This window comes from Dermacentor variabilis, chromosome 9 (genome assembly GCF_050947875.1).
Source record: "Dermacentor variabilis isolate Ectoservices chromosome 9, ASM5094787v1, whole genome shotgun sequence".
NCBI classification, from domain to species: domain Eukaryota; kingdom Metazoa; phylum Arthropoda; class Arachnida; order Ixodida; family Ixodidae; genus Dermacentor; species Dermacentor variabilis.
This window is the reverse complement of record NC_134576.1, coordinates 98,867,511-98,889,876: the sequence shown is the minus strand read 5'-3', so window position 1 is coordinate 98,889,876 and position 22,366 is coordinate 98,867,511. Positions and strand designations below refer to the sequence as shown.

Genomic DNA, 22,366 nt, shown 5'->3' with positions numbered 1-22,366 from the left:
CTGCTTTCTTTTCATCACCTAACTCTCTTTCTCTCTGCGTAGGGCAGCCAACCCGAAGCGCGTCTTGTTAACTTCCCTACCCTGTGTTCATCTTGCTTCCCCCTAAGCAGCAGGTGTGTCCACACGGTTAGTGTCGTCCTTTTTTCCGTCGCCTTTTCTGCTTTCTTTTCATCCCTTAACTCCCTTTCCCCTTGCGCAGGGTAGCCAACCGGTCGCACGTCTAGTTCACCTCCCTACCTTGCACTCCTTTCATCTTGCTCCCCCCTAAAACTTGATATATGTATTTCAGCCATGGTGTCCCCATTTGTAGCCACAGAAACAGCTGTGAGTCACGTGATTCGTCTGCTCATACACTCTTAATCCGAATCACATCACAGTGCAGCGTACTGCTACACATGACCGCTTTACTAGAGGCACTGGGCCACGTTTGACGCGAGATTCGACGTGACGCGTTCCGTCAGTACTAGTTTATCATTCCTTATTATGATTGTCGCCAATATCTTGTACATGATATATTGCACATGTACAATACCTTGCATATGCCGTTTGGGGCGGTGATACAAAATATTTCTCGTAAAAAAATTCCACATTACTGAGCGCACACATTAAGTCAAAGCTTAAGTGCTCCGTAACGACGCTTTTATCCGCACTGTGGCAGTATTGTATTCGTGACCATCGAAAACTTTCGGTCATGCATTTTTGATTGAAAGTTAGTACAAAGAAACAAATGAGTATTTTGTCCGATAGCTTATTAAATATGCATGTTCTTGATGAGTTCAGATAAAAAGACAGTACTCCATGCACCGAGCTCATGCACATAACTTTCATGTCGTACTCAGCAATAGAGTTAATTTGTGAAATATTATAATTGCTTAGCAAAACCAGGTAGAGAGTCGTGTACGCTTATAGGCTAATGTAACGTGTTGTACGAGGGGACTAAAGTGAAGGTGGTTCATACACTGCTGTCGACAGGTGTAACGTGTTATTTTGGAGGGCTATATATAAACCAAAAGTGTTTTTCTATCTGCAGGAAGTGTAAAAGTGGTCTTCCTACCATCTTTAGTTTTCAAGCATGAAATTCCTCTAGCTTCCGTTGCCGCCGACGTTTTGTTGAAGCGACCTTGAGCCAAAATCCAGAGCCATTATCCGAGCACTCAAAACGAAAGTGCAATGAGAACATCCGGCAACCGATCAGAACTTCAGAAAATGCGGTCTTTGGCACCCAACCCTTTGTACTGGACCGCATTACATATGCTAGTTAGTGCCCAAACAAGTTACAAAACATATTGCTTCCCAGTTCATCCTAATGTTTGTTCACAATATCACTCAAGCAATAACTTCTAGTACGCTGAAGTTTTATTTGTAATTTCCAATAGCGACGTTCATAAGGCAGATAGAGGGCACTATACACTTGATTGTCATCTTTTGGCGCTTAGACAGGTTTGCCTGTGCTCTTTTCAACGCCAGCGGTCCGTGAGTTCCGCGGCGCGTCCGGCGCGCTGCGGATGGCTCTTTGGCCGAGACGAGCCTTGAAATGAGGTTCTGTCTGGGACAGGAAACTACTGTGTCCATACGGACCAGTGCAAAGTACAGCGTAGTGCTACGTGATGCAGTGTGGTGTAGCGGGGTGTACCGTTCTGAACGTGCACTACACCCATTTTAAGATTGCGCCTAGTATCATCTCCAACCGATCTGCTTTGCCGGTAGCCATTTATGCTCACACCTACTCTCAATTACGGGAGAGCCAGTATTTCTTTTTCAGGTAAGTCTGCGGTACCTTGGAATAAAATTGCGCGACTGATGCATCCATTGATAATGCATCGTTATTCGTTACTTCAGCGTATATATTATACAGTGAACATGCGCCCGAGTGCGTCAGCAGCTATTTACGTCGTCAGCATGTGACCTCTGATGACTGTAACTGCTGCTGCTGCGGTTCTATAGCAAGCCGAGGTAGAGACGCATGCAGACATGCGCGAAGGTCTTCAACAAGCCGAAGGATGCGGAAATTAGTTTTACCAGTGTCAAGCAACGCTAGTTTGCTATATCGCCAGTATATTCCACGAGAAGCGCTATGTCTAATTGAGAAATATGTGTAAGGGATGTGCTTCATGCGTTACTGGCCAGAAATTTGGCTACACTGGTGATAGATGCAAGGCTTTTCAAGTAAGAAAGGGGTAGGCTCCACGAAAGATCCCTGTCGATAATGCCAAGAAATCGGCGAGAGTTTGCATGTGAAATCGTTTGGTGCCTAATTGAAACGGGGTACTTTTTATGCTTTTTCTTTTAACTCAGGGTACGAAATTTGCTAGCGTACCAGGTCATGTACATGTGGGTAAAGGCTGCTAATGTGCTCTTATCGGTCAAAATGTAGAGACCTCGAGTTGGGACATGCGTAGCTGTCGGGGTCGCTACTTTCTGCAGTCGTGCAGGAACCCCGGAACACGCGTTACCGCCGAGGCCTACGCGCATTTGTGGTCAACAGATAAGAAGAGCGTGACTGTCTGCGGTAAAAACAAGGCAATGCCAATAAACGCGTTTGTTGAAAAGTGGTGCTGACAACCCCGCCCTGCGGGCCACAACGGCAGGCGTAATGGTTAGCCGTTCGGCAATCCGTCCGCAGCACAAAGAAGGACGTCCTGAATAGATAGCTGCGAATCCACTGGAACAATATTCTATGCCAATTCAAACATTCCCTGCGGCAATAAGAACAGCTTCGTGCCTTACAGTGTCATATGCTCACTGACTTGGCGAGGCAAAGCAGAAGAGTTGGTGTAAAAATTAATCTGCAGAAAACTAAAGTAATGCTTAGCAGTCTCGGAAGAGAACAGCAATTTACAATAGGCAGCGAGGCACTGGAAGCCGTAAGGGAATACATCTACTTAGGGCAGGTAGTGACGGCGGATCCGGATCATGAGACGGAAATAATCAGAAGAATAAGAATGGGCTGGGGTGCGTTTGGCAGGCATTCTCAGATCATGAACAGCAGGTTGCCATTATCCCTCAAGAGAAAAGTATATAATAGCTGTGTCTTACCAGTACTCACCTACGGGGCAGAAACCTGGAGGCTTAAGAAAAGGGTTCTACTCAAATTGAGGACGACGCAACGAGCTATGGAAAGAAGAATGATAGGTGTAACGTTAAGGGATAAGAAAAGAGCAGATTGGGTGAGGGAACAAACGCGAGTTAATGACATCTTAGTTGAAATCAAGAAAAAGAAATGGGCATGGGCAGGACATGTAATGAGGAGGGAAGATAACCGATGGTCATTAAGGGTTACGGACTGGATCCCAAGGGAAGGGAAGCGTAGCAGGGGGCGGCAGAAAGTTAGGTGGGCGGATGAGATTAAGAAGCTTGCAGGCATGGCATGGCCACAATTGGTACATGACCGGGGTCGTTGGGAGAGGCCTTTGCCCTGCAGTGGGCGTAACCAGGCTGATGATGATGATGATGATGATGATGATGATGATGATGATGATGCGGCTTTCACATCGACGAAAAGCACGAATGTTATATGCTTGGGCTGGTGCTTCATTGCGACAGCAATTATACGGACACTCCAGGCGAATCCTTGCGGCTGTCGGCGTTACCGTGAGGTTTGGAATAAATTTAGGTATATCGTTATGCTGTTCAACCTCGTAGTTGCTTAAACCAGGTCCTACGTTCCTGACTGAATTATTCCTCACGATTTTTGAGAACGGCAGCCCGCAAACAAATGTAATGAAACGTAAAACGCGCGGCGCGTGGCCTTTATCTTAAATATATTCCATCTAGTAAATATTAAAAGTGCAAAACAATCAAAACAGCAAGTTATGTAACAGCAAGTTATGTAAAACAAGTTACGTAACAGCATGTTATGTAGTGGCGCTTGTGTGATGCCGTTAAAAGCCCTACACGGCGTTTTCAAGCTTTCAAGATTGCCAGAAATATAGGCGCACCCGCGCATGTCGCGTCAGCTGTAATCGGATCGGCGTATAGTTAGAACACCGCCTGAGGAGTTTAAGCGCTTCGCTAAACCCTTGCTCTCGCTGCCAGAAACTGCCAAATAGTACTTGTTGTAGGGACGTCACGACGTCGATGACGTTATCATTAGAGGAATGGCATCTTTGGAATCCAGTTATGGGCACAGGGCATATGCTGTTGCACTCAAGATATAGCGGTTGAAGACCATTACTTATAGTTTATCATACCCTCCCAACGCAGCTGGGCGCCGCAACGGGTCGGTAGGGTGGGAAGCCGAGCGACGACTTGCTAGGCTTCAGGAGTGGCATCAAGCGGCTGGACGAAGTTCGTGAACGACGCCATTATTCCGTGACTTACTCTTGCATTTAGGAAGTCTTACTTTCGACACCCTTGGACATCTTCAGCTAGGGGAGGTAAAGCGGCGTGTATGTGAGGCCGCCCGGCCCTGGTGACGACGAACGCGTGTAGAATAACGACGCCCATTCTACGCTTTGGCTCTCCAATCAAATCGCTCCTAGGAACAACCGAAGATTTCTGGGCAACGAACGGTGGACGACGAGGCAACCGTCAACAACAGAATTCCGACCGAGGTCCTTGCAACATGCTTTCCGGAAACGGATGTGTCTTTCTCCCTCGAGGAATTGGAAGCTGCTATTGCTATAGCCAGAGCAGCTTTATCGCCTCTCGGCCTATCGGTCTATCTCCTGCCGGTCTATCGACAAATGGTTCGAAGACGCTCAAGCTCCAGATTGAAGTTCGTAGGGTGTTTGTGTGCACGTAAATGAGTATACGCAGCCGCTTCCATCGCACTCGTAATGAGATCCCTAAGGCTGCACGCGAGACTTTCCTTGCTTTCCTATTGATGCGAAAGCGTGAAATGTCCCATTGAGCTGCAGCGTGTGTGTGTATTGCTCTGAGAGAAATGGGACAGTAAACGGCGAGCTGTCATTACATTAATAACTTCACTGGTTGCTAACTAACGCCGAGAAGTTGCCCCGTTTGTTTCATGATCTCGTGCAACGCTCTTCGTTGCGCCAGCGTTGTGAGACGCCTGGTCACTAGAAATTTTGTTTTTTTTTTAAATGCGACAAGATCATTCATTCGGTGCAGTGATTGCCGAGAAAAATGATTTCTATTTTCCCATGTATTAGATAGCGTAACCCGAGCTAAAGATCCCTCTTAAACGAATAATTGGGAGCGAACTCCGTCTCCTAATGTAGTTGCTGTACACACACACACACACACACACACACACACACACACACACACACACACACACACACACACACACATATATATATATATATATATATATATATATATATATATATATATATATATATATATATATATATATATATATACACAGTGTACCCTAGCATAAAAGAGGTTTAAAGAAAATTTTTTTCAGAGCCTCCTTGAATAACACCGCGAATTAAAAGTGGGCCTTTCTGCGATCAGGTGGTGCTGTACGTGGCTGGCATGCCTATCGGGAAGTGACGTTATATTATCGCAAAAAAAGAAAGAACAGATTAATAAAACCGTAGTCATTACAAGCGTAGGTAAGGGTACAATATAGTGGCAGAGGTTTTATATATGAAAGTTAAGACTGACATCGTATCGTAAGAAGGCTAGATGACGATATGTGCAGTAAACCTGGTTAAGCTGCATAGGTTACTGTTTGTCGCCGTCCTGTTTCGAAGGGGATGTCAACTGACATCGTCACCATCATGGCCATCACCATCATCGTACTTAGAATACGTCGTCGACAGATAACATCCTGTACGTCTGAATGCCGAGCACCGATACAAATTTAAGTCTGACTCATAGATGCGGACATCCCTTCTTCTCGTTTATCGTTCTATTCGTACGTACGTTTATCGTTCTAGTCGTATCGTACGTTTGCTCGAAACTTTGTCGGTTAATGATGTTGCGAGGGTCTGCAGCGTCGAGCAGATCCCACTTCGCAAGCGTGGCAAGGTATGCAGGCTAAACGAAGAAATCGGGGTTGCTAACAGAACTGACATTTAGGCGAGTCAGTATAGCTTCATCTTATGTAACAGCGCAAAATAGCCCCAAAAGAAAAAAACGAAAGAAATAACGGGAATGGCGAGGAACTCGCAATTCAGAGGCTCATTGAAAGGGAAACAATTCACTTTAAGTAACGTAAACTTTGGGAACGCACTATGAGATGAAAAAAAAAAAAAAACGTCATACCATTTTCGGACGCATGCCCACACAAGCCGGACTCCAAGATCGTGATCTTTGAACGCCTTTCCTTGGCGTGCTGGTTGTGTGATTGAATTGCCTTAAAGTGGGATCAAGGTCCGTGGAAATGGGTCGCGAAGCTTCGAGCGAAAAACGGTTTAGAAACAATTGTCATCGACACCAGCAAGGTTGGTTATGGGAGCAGCGATTGAAACTCCACTAGGTGAGGAGAGAACAAACACTGTTAAAGAAAGACCGTCTTTCAATCAAAAATAATACGCGACTTGCATAGAACTAGAAATAAAATTTCTAGTCTAGAAATTGTCTAGAAATAAAATTTCTAGTCAATTTTATGTAGATGTGGTGAGGAAAGAAAAGAATTATTTCGCATCTAAAATTAAGAACCAATAACTCTTTTTCAGCGCCCGCTAAGACAAAGGCTTTTAAGCCCCCATCAGCTGCAATGCAATGCAGCTCTTGTAGTATGCAGAGAGGCGCGGTCGTAAGGCTCTCGTGCTACTATACGCCTCCTTCACATGTTGCGTTGTTTTGCTGGTCACCGCTTGCCTGACTTCTGGTGGCTTTGTGCTTGAGAGGGGCGTTTCATCGTGCGTGGCGTGTTCAGTCAAAAGTGGTGAGTTACGACGGCCAGATAATTTTTCATTCAGCTGCCTTCGTGCGGCTACCCTGGGCGATCGATTTGGCGTCCAACGATGCTACCAGCATTAAACACCTGAAGCTTTCTCTGGCCCGCAAATAAACAGTGCTCCGTGCAAAGGTGCGACGGCGACACCAAAAAGGCTGGCGTTTCGCTACATCGCTTTGCCCGCTAAAAGCCCGAAACAGCCATCGCATTGACGGCGGAATAACGAAGGAGTGATAGCGATTGAAGGACAAATGCGTATGACGACGACGGCATGACGAGAATGAGACGTCGATTCTTAAATTAGGACGATGGTGTAAAGACAACAACATGACGATGACGACATGAGGACAATGCGATCGAGACTACATGACAACGGCGGCGTGACGACAACCTAAAGAAGAAGCGGGAATGACGGCGATGCGCGACTAAGATGGCATGACGACGGCTTCGACAACGGATGCATGATAGCGTCCGTGTGACGAAGACGCAATGAAAACGATGACATGACAACGCTGGCATGACCCCGACTGAATGATGACAGCATGACCGCGATACAATGATCAATAAAGAATGGCTTCGATGAATCGACGAAGGTGGTACGACGACGACGACATGATGACAATCGCATGACGTTGCTTGAAGTGATCACAGTGATGTAATGTCAGCGTAACGACGACGGCTTGACGATGACTCTGTGACGACGATGGCCTGATGACGCCTGTGTGACGACGATAGCGTGATGACGACTATATGACGGGAGTCGGACGAGAAAGCTAGAATAACGATGATGCAACGACCAAAGACGACATCACGACTCCGAACACGTGCCTATTGGCACAAGGTATCAGAAAAATTGGACCCATGGGTCGCAGTAGTAGGGGGGTCGACTACAGCATGACGAGTCAGATCAGGAAGCTAGAATGACGACGATTTAAGGACAGGGATGACAACACGACGGCGATGTGAGAACGAATACATGAAGACTGTACGACGACGATAACGTGACGATGACGGCACGACGAGAATCGGATAACAGAGCTAGAATGACGAGTACGCAACGACAACGACGGCATCACGACCACGAGCCCGTACCTAGTGGCCCAGGCTGTTAAGAAACTTGGGCCGCTGAGTCAGGGTAGAAGGCGTGATGACGACAGCATGACGAAAGTAAGATATCACGAAGCTGAAATGACGACAATTGAACGACCACGACGGCATCCCGACCAAAAGCACATTCCTTGTGGCCCAAGCAGGAGAGGACACATGGGTCACTTCGTCGGCGTTAGAGGCTAGATAGATAGATAGATAGATAGATAGATAAATAGATAGATAGATAGATAGATAGATAGATAGATAGATAGATAGATAGATAGATAGATAGATAGATAGATAGATAGATAGATTCAAAACAGCTGAAGTAGGCAAAAAATGCCGTTGGCAGTAAAAAAGAAAGACACGCGAAACACTCTGCAAAAGAAACGTCATCAACCTTCAAAGTTATCAACCGTAAGTACAGAAGGCAAGAGCCGTGAAGCTTTATGTGGATCTAGTGTGTTGACGTTGATTTCTTCAGTCGGGGCAGATACCGACAGGGTATTGACCATAAACCAACAATTGAAATCAGAAGCTATACATAATCGAATTCCGGAAAAACGCACGTCAAGGAAGATCTTTCATGACGCACCCATTTGACGTAGGCGGTGTTCTATTCCTTCAGCAGACTGCGCATCGTAGCGCTGGCAGCTCCGACATTCAATTCAGACGCAACCTTCACCACAGTACCAGCTAGACAGAGAGAGAGAGAGAGAGAAAAAGAGAGAAAGCCAAAGGAAAGACAGGGAGGTTAGCCAGAGATTATCTCCGGTTGGCTACCTTGTAGTGGGGGAGGGGCAAGGGGATACGATAGGTGAGATAGAGAAGGATAAAAAAATGATACCTACAATACCTACACACACACGCACGTACACACGAACTGTTTCCAGCTACCTTACAGACACATACGCTGAGAGCCACACAGCTTAATAGTATATTCGCCCCCCCTCGCCCATTTGTTCGTTTGTTAAACTAACAAACGAACGATTACTGCTAATGCGATTGGCAGCGATCGCAATGTGGGTCCCTAGAGCGTTCTGGAAGCAACGCGAGCTGAGCGGGACCACAGTCGAGTGGAACCTCGCGATTCACACCCCAACCTTCGATCGCGTCCCCTAGCCTCCAGATGCCAGAAAAAACGGAAGGCACCGTATCCCTTCCCTAGAATTTGAACAAAGGCATGTTTTCTGTTTATGGGTTCTTTATTTAAAATTTATTCAAAACAAAAATGTCAGTGCGCACCGATTTGTGGAACGCTGGCACTCCCGTCTGTTCTGTCTGTTTCGCGAAAAAGGTTAGACGCAAGGAAAGTAAACTTGTCTGATAATGCCAAGGGGCTATTCGCATGAATAAACGTCGCCATCATGATATACCAACAAGTGCAATCTACAAGAGCCGTTCGCAAAAATGTGACGCGAAACGTCATTTCATAAAGCAAGGAAGTGTATAGCCCTCGTGAACCTCCACTGTATCTCAGTCAATCGTTGTTTTCTTATTCAAGATATCTATTTAGCAAAAGAACAGAGCCTAACCGAAAAAAGCAGGCACAAGACATTTTGTCTACCACAAGAGACTTTTTAAATACTACACCGTTAAGTTCCGCCACATATCATCTGAGGTCAGAATTGTCACAGCCTGCAATCGCTTAGCGACCAGATGAAGGCTAGCCATAAGCTCTCGGAGACTCGCATAATTCTTGCGGCGCCATGGAGTCTTGCTCACACAATTAACGCGACAGCGTTAAGGAGCTCGTGTCGCAGAAAAGCCGGTGTCGTCGGCGTCGGCGTCGTTGGCCGTGAGCGATAAATCCCGGCAGACACTTCATGAATAAAAAACAACTTGCAAGATGGACTGGGTGGGAATCGAACCAGGGTCTCCGGAGTGTGAGACGCTACCACTCAGCCACGAGTACCATGTCTCAAAGCGGTACAAAACCGCCTCTAGTGAATGCGGTGTTGCCTTAGAAACGAGCCGCAGAATGTTATACTGCGGTGTATATCAGTATTTAACCGCGGTCACCGGCTGAAACAAAGCGCCCACGTGATGGCCTGGTGTGCAGTTCGGTTAAAGGGATGGCCAACGTTTTTTTATGGTACGAGTACTTTTAGTGCACCGGAAAGCTTACTGGTCCGAGTGTCCAATCATACAGTGGTAACGCGAAGAACGCCGCGCAGCATATTTTTTATCAGAATTTTCCGATCTGCATGGAGGATGTAGTCGTACTCAAGTAACATGCTGGAAACAGTGACAGGCGAGTGCGATAGCGATTATACGCCGGAATTGGTGGGAAGCAGACGACAAGTTCGGTTCTATAGGTGTAAGAAAGTAGTGTTTGTTTGATCAAGCTATTGTTCCTGTGGTTCATGTTTTATGAAGCATTGAATTACTTTTACAGTAATAGGTAGGTGATGTCCGACTCTACGCTACAGCGACGGCTCCCTCCTAGTAACGCAAACTGATCTCAAAGGCCATGCTTTTGCTGGCTGTAAGCGCAAGGCTTATTATTACTATGATTTTTTTCAGTCACGTCAAGCTGAGGGATAGGACATACCAACACTTATATCATTGCAGTGCTGGCACCCATTCACGGTACATTTCGTTGATGGCATTTTGTGTCTCACAGAGACCATAGGAGTAGGGTTACTAACTCTTCACGGTTACTAACTCTTACTAACAGCCTTCACGTGCGCCACGGTGCACTGATGTGCTCTGGCCGCTCTTCCACTCCACTCGTTACCACAAAGGCAGCGTCGATGGTCATAGCGGTCAGTTTCTTTACTTCGTAATACGCACTGAACACATAGCGCGAGCGCCTGATAATACACGAACTGCAATTTTAAGTAGTAATTAGTATGACGTACTTAATGGCAGCCGGCTTAAGTAGTCTTATATATAGTACATCTGAAGTACCAAGACTTCACCGCCAGGCCGCTCCATTGGCAAACTTTTTAGACTTTCTTTGCCAACTTTCTTTGCCAATTTATAGTTCCTACTTAAATCTAGAACAGCGTGCTGGATTATATCACTATAAATCATGGCCATTTCATTTCCATCGAGCTCCACAACACATTCTGGCGCCAGTTGTCAGTCCCTTTAAGGTGGCATGGTGTCCAAAGTGGGGAAAACCATGGTCAGAACTTATTCGCTGCTCTTTGGTGGCACAGCGTATTTCAAAGACAAACGGAAGCCTTCTATAAATAAATAAATAAATAAATAAATAAATAAATAAATCCCAATGATCGCGCGTGGATCGGTCCCATGATGCATGTGTAGCACACGTGCCCGTTGCTGTAGCCCCCCCACCCCCCCCCCCAAAAAAAGAAAAAGCTAAGATGAAGCCACGCCGGATTTCGCTGAAAGGCCCAATGTGATTTAAACTCTAAATTAATTGTTTACGTCTTATATTCTTTCCACTGTATTGAGTTCCACTTGTCTTATTGTACGAATATGTATTTTAATGAATTCTCCGTTTTCACAAAAGTTTCCTCTCCAATCTCTTTTGATCCTAGCCTAACTATTATAAAGTAACGCTTTCTTATTTCTTAAATTTCTTATTTTACCTCTAGCTACAGGGTTCTTGGCCAATCCCCCAGAATGTGTACGTGGCCCCCAAATTCAAGGTCCGCGTCACTTCAAACTGAGTCGAACCGCGGTACAGAGAAACCGGTCGAATGCCGCCACAGTATACCTTCTGCGTCCTTTCCAATTCGTCTCCTGAACTCTGCGACGCAACCCCCGCAGGCGCGACTACGGCACCCCGAGCAGCCTGGCGCTGCTGGACATGGTGAAGGTGATGGCTTTCGCCCTCACCGAGGGCAAAGTGGCCGTCCACTGCCACGCGGGCCTGGGCAGGACGGGCGTCCTGGTGGCCAGCTACCTGGTGTTCGCCCTTCGCTGCCGGCCGAACGACGCCGTGCGCTTCGTGCGACTCAAGCGCCGCGGCTCGGTGCAGACGCAGAGCCAGATCGACTGCGTCCAGAAGTTCGCGCAGTTCGTGCTGCCGCTGCTCGTCGTCTACCCCATCGTGTGAGTCGAGCGGCTGCCGCCAGGGGGCGGTGCAATACCGATTGGTTTACTTGTCGAAGCGAGATCAGGATACCTTAGAACACGCAATTATAAAGCGAGATATAAGAAGGAATAAGTAGCATCTGCTTGTTGTGGTAAAGCTAAGGAAACGATGGAGCATGTTTTATTAGAATGTGAAGATGTCTGCCCAGCGGTAGATTTAGGCACCGCTGGCCTCCTTGAAGCCCTTGGGTTCAGCGAGAGCAGGGGGGAAAGTAAACATGTCCGTAATAGAGATTAGTAAGAGGAGCTTGGAAGATTGGTGGAAGAAAAGTAGGGAAACGACAAAAAAAAAAAAAACAACAACAACGGAGAAGTGCAATAACAAAGTTCACAATAGGGGGTCAGAATATTTGGTTATGGCAACTCATCCGTGTTTTTTCTTTTCTTTTTCTTTCTTTGTAGCCTAGGTAGGACATTAGGCAGTATAATGGCAAGAGCTTCGTGGCGCAGCCCACCGCCCCATTCCAAAGGGAACGCTCATAACATCCATCCATAACAGCCATCCATCCCTACGGGGGGGGGGGGGGGGCGGAGAGAAGGCTTCGTATGCACACACTCTGAAGCGCTGGGCGTAGGCACGTGTATGGAGGGCAACCCTCTGCTAGATTTGTGCACCAGATCAAAACTGCCGGGAACGTCCGCTTTCCAGATGCACTCGGGTTCAAAGCTGATGGGAGTGTTAACTAGTTACCGGTGGAGGTAAGCAAGATCCGTTTAGAGCATCGATATGAAAAAGGCAGGGAAGAGATCGTGTCAGAGCCGTGAGAGGCATAGGTTAAATTTGGAGGCAAAATGCTAATCTGCAATAAACATAGTAAAACTGTGTTAGCTTGAGCAGGCTAGTCGACTATTAGTTGCCGCCCCGTTTCGAAGGGGATGTGATTATGCATCATCTTTCAGTTACCGCATAGCAGATCTCGAGGTTTAATGGTAGCACGTGAAGAGTGATTGAGACTGCGATCGAGACTGGCAAAAGATGGCTGGAGTTTTGTTGCTTGCAGGTATGCAAAAAAAGCAGAATGAAGACTGCATTTTACATTAGAACATTAAGATGCAGTAAGATTCGGAGGTTTGCTAGGACGAACCAGGGGGTATTACGAGTAGTATAAGCGCAGTAGAGAGGTTCCCAAGACTGTTGGCGCCAGAGGACGTTCATTCAACACACCGAAACCTTCCCCTCATTTCAAAGACGCCACGTCAAATTGGTGGCGTGCACTAGATGAACGCGTCAGCAAGAGCCTTATATTCAGAACTGTTAGCCCTCACTGGCAGCCTCTCGTGGACAATTGGTTAAGGAAAATTCCGCAGTGGGAGGTAGAGTTAGCGTGGAGAACAGGATAAATATGCCTCCTGCTAAAAAAGAAAAGGTGGAGGCCAAGCTTTATTTAGTTTGCTCCATTTACAGCTTCAAACAGTGCTGAGCACGAACCAACAGACTTTGCTTATGCTTGCCTATTTTATCCACGCTCAATACGAGCGGTTTCCACAAGCACTTTTGTCTGTTTCAACCCTCCGCCATCTTGCGAGAAGTGGCTGAATATCCGTGCGGACCGCTACAAGAGGCGCCCCTTCCGAGTTCAACGAGCTTCAACTTACAAGTCGGCAAACACACTTTGTTGCTAGCATGACTGAATGACTTTGACAAGAGACTATTGCTATTGTCGACAATGCCGTATGGTAAGTTCAGCTCGAGCACGAATTATGCGCACTTGCGGAAATAACGGAAGCCCGGGACGTCGTCTTTTTCTTCTTTTTTCTCGTTTGTTCCGAGAAAGAATGCTGGTGCGCAAATTCGCTTCGAAAAATCGCCGAAGGCGTTCCGTGATCAGCGGTATACAGACAAATGAATTCCTTCGGTACTAGCTTTATTATTCACTAGTTTGAATTATAGGTGTGCCAGGTACCTCAGCCGGTGTTCGTACGACCGAGAAGCCAAAAACAAAGAAGCACAAAGAAATAAAAGCTCCATACTTGTGCACAAATTCAATAGCTTAGTCAACACATTATGTCGCCAGCAGCGGCCCCTGAAATAAAAGGAGCTGACAGATAAAAAGCTGCGTAGACAGAGGTAAAAAGTACAGCAAACTGTGAGTTCTATGCTATTTGGTTGAGCAGACTTCAGGCCACACCTTTACCTCCTATTTGTTTCTCATTAGGTTTACGACGACATTTTATGACACTGCCCTTGTAGCGCTGCTAACGCACATACATGATCTCGCCCGCAGGTACACAAGCAGAAAACCGACCAAAGTAGACAAATACAGGTAAGGTCCTTGTTGATTGTGCACTTTCAGCTCTTTTCCAACGTAACTAGTGTTTAGCTTTGGCATTAACCAGCAAAGCGTTTCAGACTGTTGACATAATTCATTGGCTTACGGCACCGTCGTTCAAAAGTCCCTCGTATCAATCTTACACAAGTGTGAGAGCCGCACACAACAGTGGCATATAAACCTGACTTCCAGTGTAGATAAGCGATTCAGTCAACGAAATGCACAGTTGTGAACTGTCGCAGAGACGTTACCAAATTCGAATAATTCCTGTTCGCCTTTTTGATACAGGCCTACCAAGGCTACAGATTTCACCCTCATTCAGTACCTAGCCAAACAGCGAAAAGTCATGCATGGTACGGAGGCGAGGCATCTGAGGTACATTCCAAAGGTAAGCAACCTTCCCGCCATTCTTCCTCTTTATGGATATCGATGGCATGCATGCAAATGTTGGAGTTCTCATCGTGGAATGAGATATGTACATGTTAAGCCGAATAATTACATTAACATGTCCTAGGCCGCACTTTTTAAAGAACTGTATGGAGAAACAACATTCGTAGATATTAGTGCGTTTGATATTGCTATCATCCAAGAGAGCACATTTAAATCTTAAGCCTGAAGGTTATACACTACTGCATTGTTTCGCAAAAAAATAAAATAAAAATAAAAATTTAAAAAAGAACGCTTCAGAAATAACAGCACCAAGCTTGTCTCGTCTCTAAGGATGCTCTATGGCTTCGTTTGGACACTAAACGGAACAGCGAGAGTTACTGCCTAGCGAGATTTGGCGCATATAAATAACGCAGCTGTGCTTCATTGAACATGAGCAAGCGTTCACACGTCATCGCATGTTCGTATCTCCTATGCGGCGTCTCATCGCTCATTGGGACACGGAAGCAGCACACCATTCGACATGCACGGCGGCTCTGTCGACAATCAAAGCGTTTACGAACACGTCAGTTTGGTCGTATGCGTGGACAGATAGCTTTGCTTTTTTTTTTGTCCGTGCATCCATGCATTTTACCACCTGTCGCGCACTTCGCAGTCTACGAGCTGAAAAACCAACTGCGTGCCCTCGCTCTTCGCAGCCATGCGTACGTTTACGCATAATATCAATTGTTCTTCTGCTAAAAGTTGTAAAATAAGAATTACGCAGGTAAGAGATGCCGCATATTGCGCTCGATTGTTCTTCCTTTCGGTGCTGCTGGCTTCCTTTGGCAGGCAAGACAGAGATGACGCTAATAAAGGTCCTATTTATAACACACTAGCAAAGTAATCACCTTAATACCATAACGATTCGATACAGTAAGTCTGAAGAACGCAAGAAAGAAGCACTTGGCTCTCAGTGAGGAATACCGAAAGCCACTGAAATATAGATCAGCAGGATACTGAGTTTACACAAATAATAATAATAATAATAATAATAATAATAATAATAATAATAATAATAATAATAATAATAATAATAATAATAATAATAATAATAATAATAATAATATTGACACCCAACTCTTTATTTCGAACTATAGTCACAAAGATTGCTGTTCCAGGAAAGTGATAAGTTTAGTGTTCGAGTAAGCTAACCAGCGCACACACCTGCCGAAAGCTTTAAAACCGCTTCCCGAGCGACCTCTGCCACTATCATAGGAAGCATACAGACTATGTGTTGGCTCCATACGGTTGTGACTTACAAAAATCAGGCTCCTTGCTTCATTTTCTACTGGTTCATTAGACTGCCACTGGAATTTGTCCCATAACTTTGGAGCGTGTGTGTTCATTAGCAGTTCTCGTCTTTCCTCCTACTTCAAGCGACTCACCAGTTGTGCTCCTGTTTGGTATAACTGCACAGGCCATCACCAGTGCTCACGTTTTAATAAAAGACTGTTCTTACTCACTAATAGAGATTAAAAAAAACACACTTTACGCGCTGTTTTAGCAGATTCTCAATGATTGTGACACGTGGAACGCTGTCTGCCAGAGGCGTCTTCGAGGTGTCCTGGCTCTCTCTGAAAGACTCCAATCCGAAGCCACGAGTTCCCGGCATTTTTGGTGTACACTAAGGCACCGCAGAACCAATTTTATCTGCAGCTGTTTGTCAGTATAGCTGTGTTCCAAGGCGTTCACGATCGGAAACTGTGTCAGCTTGTGGCGGCTTCACCTGCGCCATAGGATCTCACGGCCGTCCTTGCGATGGCTTGCGGTGATCGACACACTTGTTGGTCTTGTTGCTGGACGAGTTGGTGCATTTTAGTATACATTCTTTCGAACGGTGCGAAAACCAGACACCACACAGAAAACACGACTCCCACAAGAGCCTCGTGTATGTCGTGTTTTCAGTGTGGACTTTTGTGTGTTTTTGGTGTGGCGCCGCTTAACCACTTGAAATAGACGCTACGTGCCTGCATATGTGTCGCCATCTTTGAACCCTCGACTTCTGCTGCAGATCTTGTACGCGCTCTGCGAGAGGCTGCTCAGGCTGAGTCAGTCCAAGGGTACGCTCAGCACGAGTAGCGTGAAGAGTTCATCGAGTAGCAGCATCAGCAGCCGGAGCAGGTACCTGAATTTTTTTTCATTGATGTCGAACGAGAGGCGTAGAGGACGATTTGAATCATGTTAAGCGCGAACTCCCGAAGCCTTTCAACGACCGTACATGCTCACGATGTTGTTCCACAATCAAAAACGTTCAGGAACATACGCGCTTGTTCTGTTGATCTTGAAAGCCTCTAGCCTAAAGCCTATTTCGTATATAATCGGGAACGCGAGTGGAAGCTATTGGGCGTGCTCAGGCGCTGGAAACTGCCTTTTGGAGAGTGGTTGAGGACGAGCAGACGACGCTATGACGCGGACCGAGCGCCACATGATGCACGGACGGGGTGCATTCGCACGATTGAGCCTCAGGACAGCTGGCACCGACATAGCTTCCGCTGCAATGCAACGGACGGCACTCGGCCCCTTCACTTCGTTTGCTTTCTTGGGAAATTTTCGGGTACGCTGAACGATATCAGGGCGGAAGTACGTTGAAAACGAGTTAGGCTAATGCAGCACGAGGTTTGTCCCGAGCCCTTTTTTGCGGCAATGTCGTATGGCTAGCGTACAGTGCATGAACACGTAAGAATTTCTTCATTTCTCTTCCGTTGGCATTTTGGGCTTCCCGTATTTCGTACACAAATACCGTTTCTGAAAAAGAGCTTCCTGAGAAAGCTCCATAATAGGGCTCGGAGCTATTACACTCATGATGACTAGCATGCTGTTGCGTAATACTTAGTTATATTCATTAATAACTCGATATACGCCTGAAAGGAGCACCACCCTGACGGACAACAGACGTGCGAAGTTGTCACGCAGTTGAAATATTTTAGAATTTCATTTAAGAAGAGATAATGACAGAGGGTTTTGTTGTTGCGCAATCGCATGGACACTTGATGCGTGTTCTCGAGGTCATCGCCGCCGTCGTGCTCAAGTCCCTAGAGATACGAGAGACGAGCAGTTCGTTTGTCTACACACACACAAAAGAAAACAAAAGAAGGCCGTAAATTTATCTTTCTATCTCCCGATGAATGTGGACGATAGTGTGATTAGCAGAGAAGAAATGTGGCAACACACCGTATCGACACCGCCGGCTTACGATACCGCCTGTGTATTGACACCATACTGACACCAAGGTCCTGCTTCCCTTACGACATCTCAGTCCAAGGGACAGGTGCTTTCTGGTGGCTAATTCTTCAATCTTGCGCTTCTTCAATAATCTAAATTCTTAATAAAATCGTCGGCCCATGTACCTGTCGCAGTGAATGCGAATAACGCGGTGGAATAACATTTCAAAATTTTGTGCGTGTTCCTACCCTCCACAGAAGAATGCTGCGCATTAAAATAAGCAAAGATGCTGCGCTCATCTCTCCTAGCTACGCTTGCATGGGTCAAATGACGCTTGCAGAAAGCCGACAGCGGCGAGCTGCATTCAGCTGTCGCTGCTTTTTGACTGTCATTGTGAGGGACAGACACCGGCGGCCAGTCACCTACCCCATGGCGCGCTAGTGTGTTTTGTGCTGTTTCTCCAGTGTTATGTCATTGAAATTCTACGTTCCGACTTACAGTTTAGTGCCGCTATGTAAGTAATGTGTCTACGTGGACAGTTTCGGTGGTGATAGTTCGAAAAATTTAATACGGTGCTCATTAAACCAACTTGACTTGAGAACTCCACCACTTCGTGACTGCGCCGACCATCACTCCGTATGTCGCACCAATTGTAATAGTTAAGTACAGTGTCTTTATTTCACCGGTGATGGGGGCGAAATGCGAAAACACCCGTGTATTTAAATTTAGGTGCACGTTAAAGAACCCCAGCTGGTCGAAATTTCCGGAGTCCTGCACTACGGCGTGCCTCATAATCAGAAAGTGGTTTTGGCACGTAAAAGCCCATAATTTTTTTTTTAGTTCACCGGTGACACAGCTCATTTAAAGGAATGTGTACAGAGCACACATGACTAGTCATCCGTTTTTCACGCACCTGGGCTGTTACATCGCCGTCGTAATAAGTCGCGTAACTCGTCAAAAGTTGGTTAGCCGACAGCGGTCACATTTTTTGAGCCAAGGATGATATGCATGCCGGGCAACGGGGGCTCGTGACAGGTTGAGGCCCGATCGTGCGGCCGAACATTTTAGCGTTTGCGAGGCCACTTCACCAGGTGCTACATGATAGCGCGGGATCGCCCTATCAGCGCACAAGTTATCGCGGCATTTCGCGCGATTTTCTGTTTGCTTCCTGTTTTTCTTGCAGTTTGCTCCGATGAAATCAGGATTGACGTAAGACTCAACAAACGTGGTAGCTCCCGCAGTCAAATGACTCTCCCCCTTGGCCGCTTTCGCCTTGTAGCAGTCAACTATGCCGGAATCGTGCGCGAGCGCGTGCCAAGGCATTCCACCTATTCCGTTGCGGGCGACCGAGTTTCCGTTCGCAGGGCCATGTGTTATGCAGTGAAAGCGCTGCGTGAATGTAAGAACACCCCAGAAAGCTCAGTAACAGCTGCAGCAGAGAGCGCGCGCATTCCACAATCTTTCTATGCGCACCTTGTGCTCGCCTGCGTACGTATATGCTTGAAGATTGTGGCCGGAATCCAATGTGCACGACAGAGTTACCGGCATTATGCAAAATGTCTATAAGGAAGGAAGGAAATCAACTTTATTCAAGGTCCTCCAGGCCACGAGAGCTTTGGACTCTCATGGAGTGGGCGTCTCCCACGACGGAAACGGGAGGTTGAGTTTCCTGGCGGCGTCGTGAACCTGCTGGACGGCCCAGAGTTGGGGAGCGAGTTCTTCGCTCCGGATTGCTCCTTCAAACTTGCGCTTGTCCGGTTCGGAGTTTATGTGAGCTTGCGAGCACGGCCAGATAATATGTCTACAAAGCCAGTGTTTCACATGTCACGACGCATCCACTTTCTGCGCAGCGAAACTGAAACTGATCCGTAGAAACAAATGTTAGAGTAAAGGGACGATGTCTAAGACGTGGCGGCTGTGGCGTGTTTCCGGCTCCACCATTACTTCCGGCGTGCGCAGCCTGCAAAAGCATACCCTTCTAGATTTGTTTGTGCCACTGTACTTCAGAGGCGGCAACGGTCACCGGGGCGGGGACTGGCTCACGATATATTTACACAGGCATGCTTAGACGCGTGCCAGTAATATATTTTTCGAGGGTTTAGAGATGTGAGACCTTCACTCATTGCCAACAAAGTATCATTTTCATGTCACTGAACTCTTTTAAACAGTCTTTCTCTCTTTCCTGGTCACCCGTCTTTCCAGCACGACGGCCGGTTCCACGTCCAGCACGGGCAGCACGACGCGGTGTCCCAGCTTCGAGCTGACGGAGCTGGACCCCTTCTGGAACTACTTCCTCTCCTCGACCGTGAGCCACGACCGGTGGCGGCCCATGGCCCTGAGCGAGCGCGGCGACTCCGCGGCAACAAGCGGCTCCTCCGTGGCGACCAGCGCCGAGGACATCCTCACCCCGTCTCCCGACGATGACGACGACGACGAAGAACCGTCGGACACGGACGCTGTCCTGGACTCCCTCCTGATCGCCGGCCTCGCCGGTCTCTTCGCGTCGACGCCCAATAGCCCGGAGTTCAGCAGCTACGAGGACGAGGAGTTCGAGGCCAGCGAAGCGGGCTGCAGCAGTCAGGACGACGAGACCCTGACCGAGAACGCCTGCTTCAAGGAGCTGTCGTCGCAGAAGGAGCTGCGGGCACGACGAGAAGTACGCAATCGGAGAGCCGAGAGTCAAGTGTATTACGTGACGCTGAAAGAGCGTGTAGCGCGAAGTGGACCCACTTCATATGTAAACGTGCGTTTTAGCGCGATAGCGTTAAGGGCCCCGCTTCGCAAAAAAAATCCGGTGTCGGACGTCGTTGCGTGCGAAATCATTCCGAACTACAATGACGCAGGTCCTTCGCGTGGTGCGGAGGCGTTGGTGAACTAATTGAATTCCTCAAAGTAAATTGCGTCAGAAAAATCGTAATGTATGACCTAAACACAACCTGTAGACATGATAGCGTCGGACTGTAATTTGAATATACCAGAAAACATAATTCAGTTACGCGGAAACTCAAGCACAAACATCTTTTCCAGCGTTTCTACCATTCATAAAGCGGCGAGGTCAGCTCGTTTCCTTGCGACAACACTATCCAGATGGCTCTCGCCTCCGCGCCTCTGCAAAAAAGCTGTGGTTGCCGGGAAGAGTGACAAGCAGTCAGGCATTTTCGAATGCTATCGGCGTTCCACTCGTAAAGGCGAAGCTTAAGCGTCCTCCAAAATTTTCTATTAAAGTTGTAGAAAAAGAAATGTTGCGCTTACCGCTGCTGTGCTATTGCTCAAATTTAACAGAAACATCGCACTTATTGGCAAGAATTGCTGTGTGTTACACTTGCCACTGATTCTTGTCTGGATTGTCAAGAAGAAACGGCAAATCGGCCTTAGTCTGGGACTCTCTCAGTGAGGTTTAAAACATGGCGGCTATGTAACTTCCGGTGCCTGCATCATCGCAAAGCATGGGTTTCGAAATCGTTCTCCATTGATTCCTTGAGGATGCGTCCGAGATGCGCAGATGAAAGCATTATGACACCTTTATTCAAAAAAAAAAAACAAAAGCGGGAACCAGGCTAGTAACCGTGCCAAATGTTCTATTGAACAATTAGAACCATAAAATGTGGTCTTCCGGCAAAATTTGAGAAACAACACAGCAGCGTTGAGCCCATAAACTTTTTCTTATCTGCGATTTCAAGAAAAAAGACCTTTCTGTATGAAAAGTAGTACAGTAACAACAGGATGACAGCAGACCGACACAAGCGCTAGTAGGTGGTGTCCAAAACATGGCGTCTATGACTTGTTTCCGGCTCCGCAATTGCTTATGGCGCATGTAGGCAGGAAAAGCATGCCCTTCGAGACTGGCGTCCGCTATCTAGAAAGAGCCACCGCGGATGCGTGGATTTGGACGCGACCTATTGGGAAAGTACGATAATCCATACAGGTTGCTAGAAAGTAGTACATCAAGAAGGCCAGGTAAAAAACGAACAAGCGAGAACTTGAAGCAACAAACTGCAGACAAAAACGTGTGAAAGAGTAAAACAAACCTAATGTAGTAGAAATAGCGAATACAAAAATACAAACTGAAATAGCGGCGCTCGTCCCTCTCTGGATGCCGTCCTGTTTTTACTGGTTCGCGCTATAGACGCCTTTCAGCAGAACGAAATACAAACAAGCCCAATTTGCTGCCCTCTAATTACTTGCCAACAGAAACATACTGAGGCCAGGCATCGAACGATTATAGTACCGAGCCGCTTACAGTGCAAACACACGTATAGTTAGGCACCTAAACATAGGGTGGAACTGCTCTCTGCCTTCACACACCAAAATGGCAACCGGTGCTTTAACGTGCTCTAAACTAAAGTGACTTGTGCGCTTTTTTTAACGCGATAGCGTTAAGGAGCTCGTGTCGCAGAAAAGCCGGTGTCGTCGGCGTCGGTGTCGGGTGTCGGCGTCGGCGTCCGCGGCGTTGGCCGTGAGCGATAAATCATGGCAGGCACTTCATAAATAAAAAGCAACTTCCAAGATGGGCTGGGTGGGAATCGAA

At 47.0% G+C, this 22,366-nt stretch overlaps 1 protein-coding gene across 1 annotated transcript in view; it reads left to right on the top strand.

Annotated features, from left to right (window-relative positions):
• LOC142557174 (protein tyrosine phosphatase domain-containing protein 1-like) overlaps nucleotides 1-22,366 on the top strand; it is a 120,365-nt gene that overhangs the window by 83,171 nt on the left and 14,828 nt on the right. Inside the window, exons 6-10 of the mRNA XM_075668841.1 lie at nucleotides 11,651-11,935; nucleotides 14,203-14,241; nucleotides 14,536-14,635; nucleotides 16,688-16,797; nucleotides 20,041-20,494. Coding sequence (XP_075524956.1) covers nucleotides 11,651-11,935; nucleotides 14,203-14,241; nucleotides 14,536-14,635; nucleotides 16,688-16,797; nucleotides 20,041-20,494 — 988 coding nt within the window. The remainder of the gene's footprint in view (nucleotides 1-11,650; nucleotides 11,936-14,202; nucleotides 14,242-14,535; nucleotides 14,636-16,687; nucleotides 16,798-20,040; nucleotides 20,495-22,366) is intronic.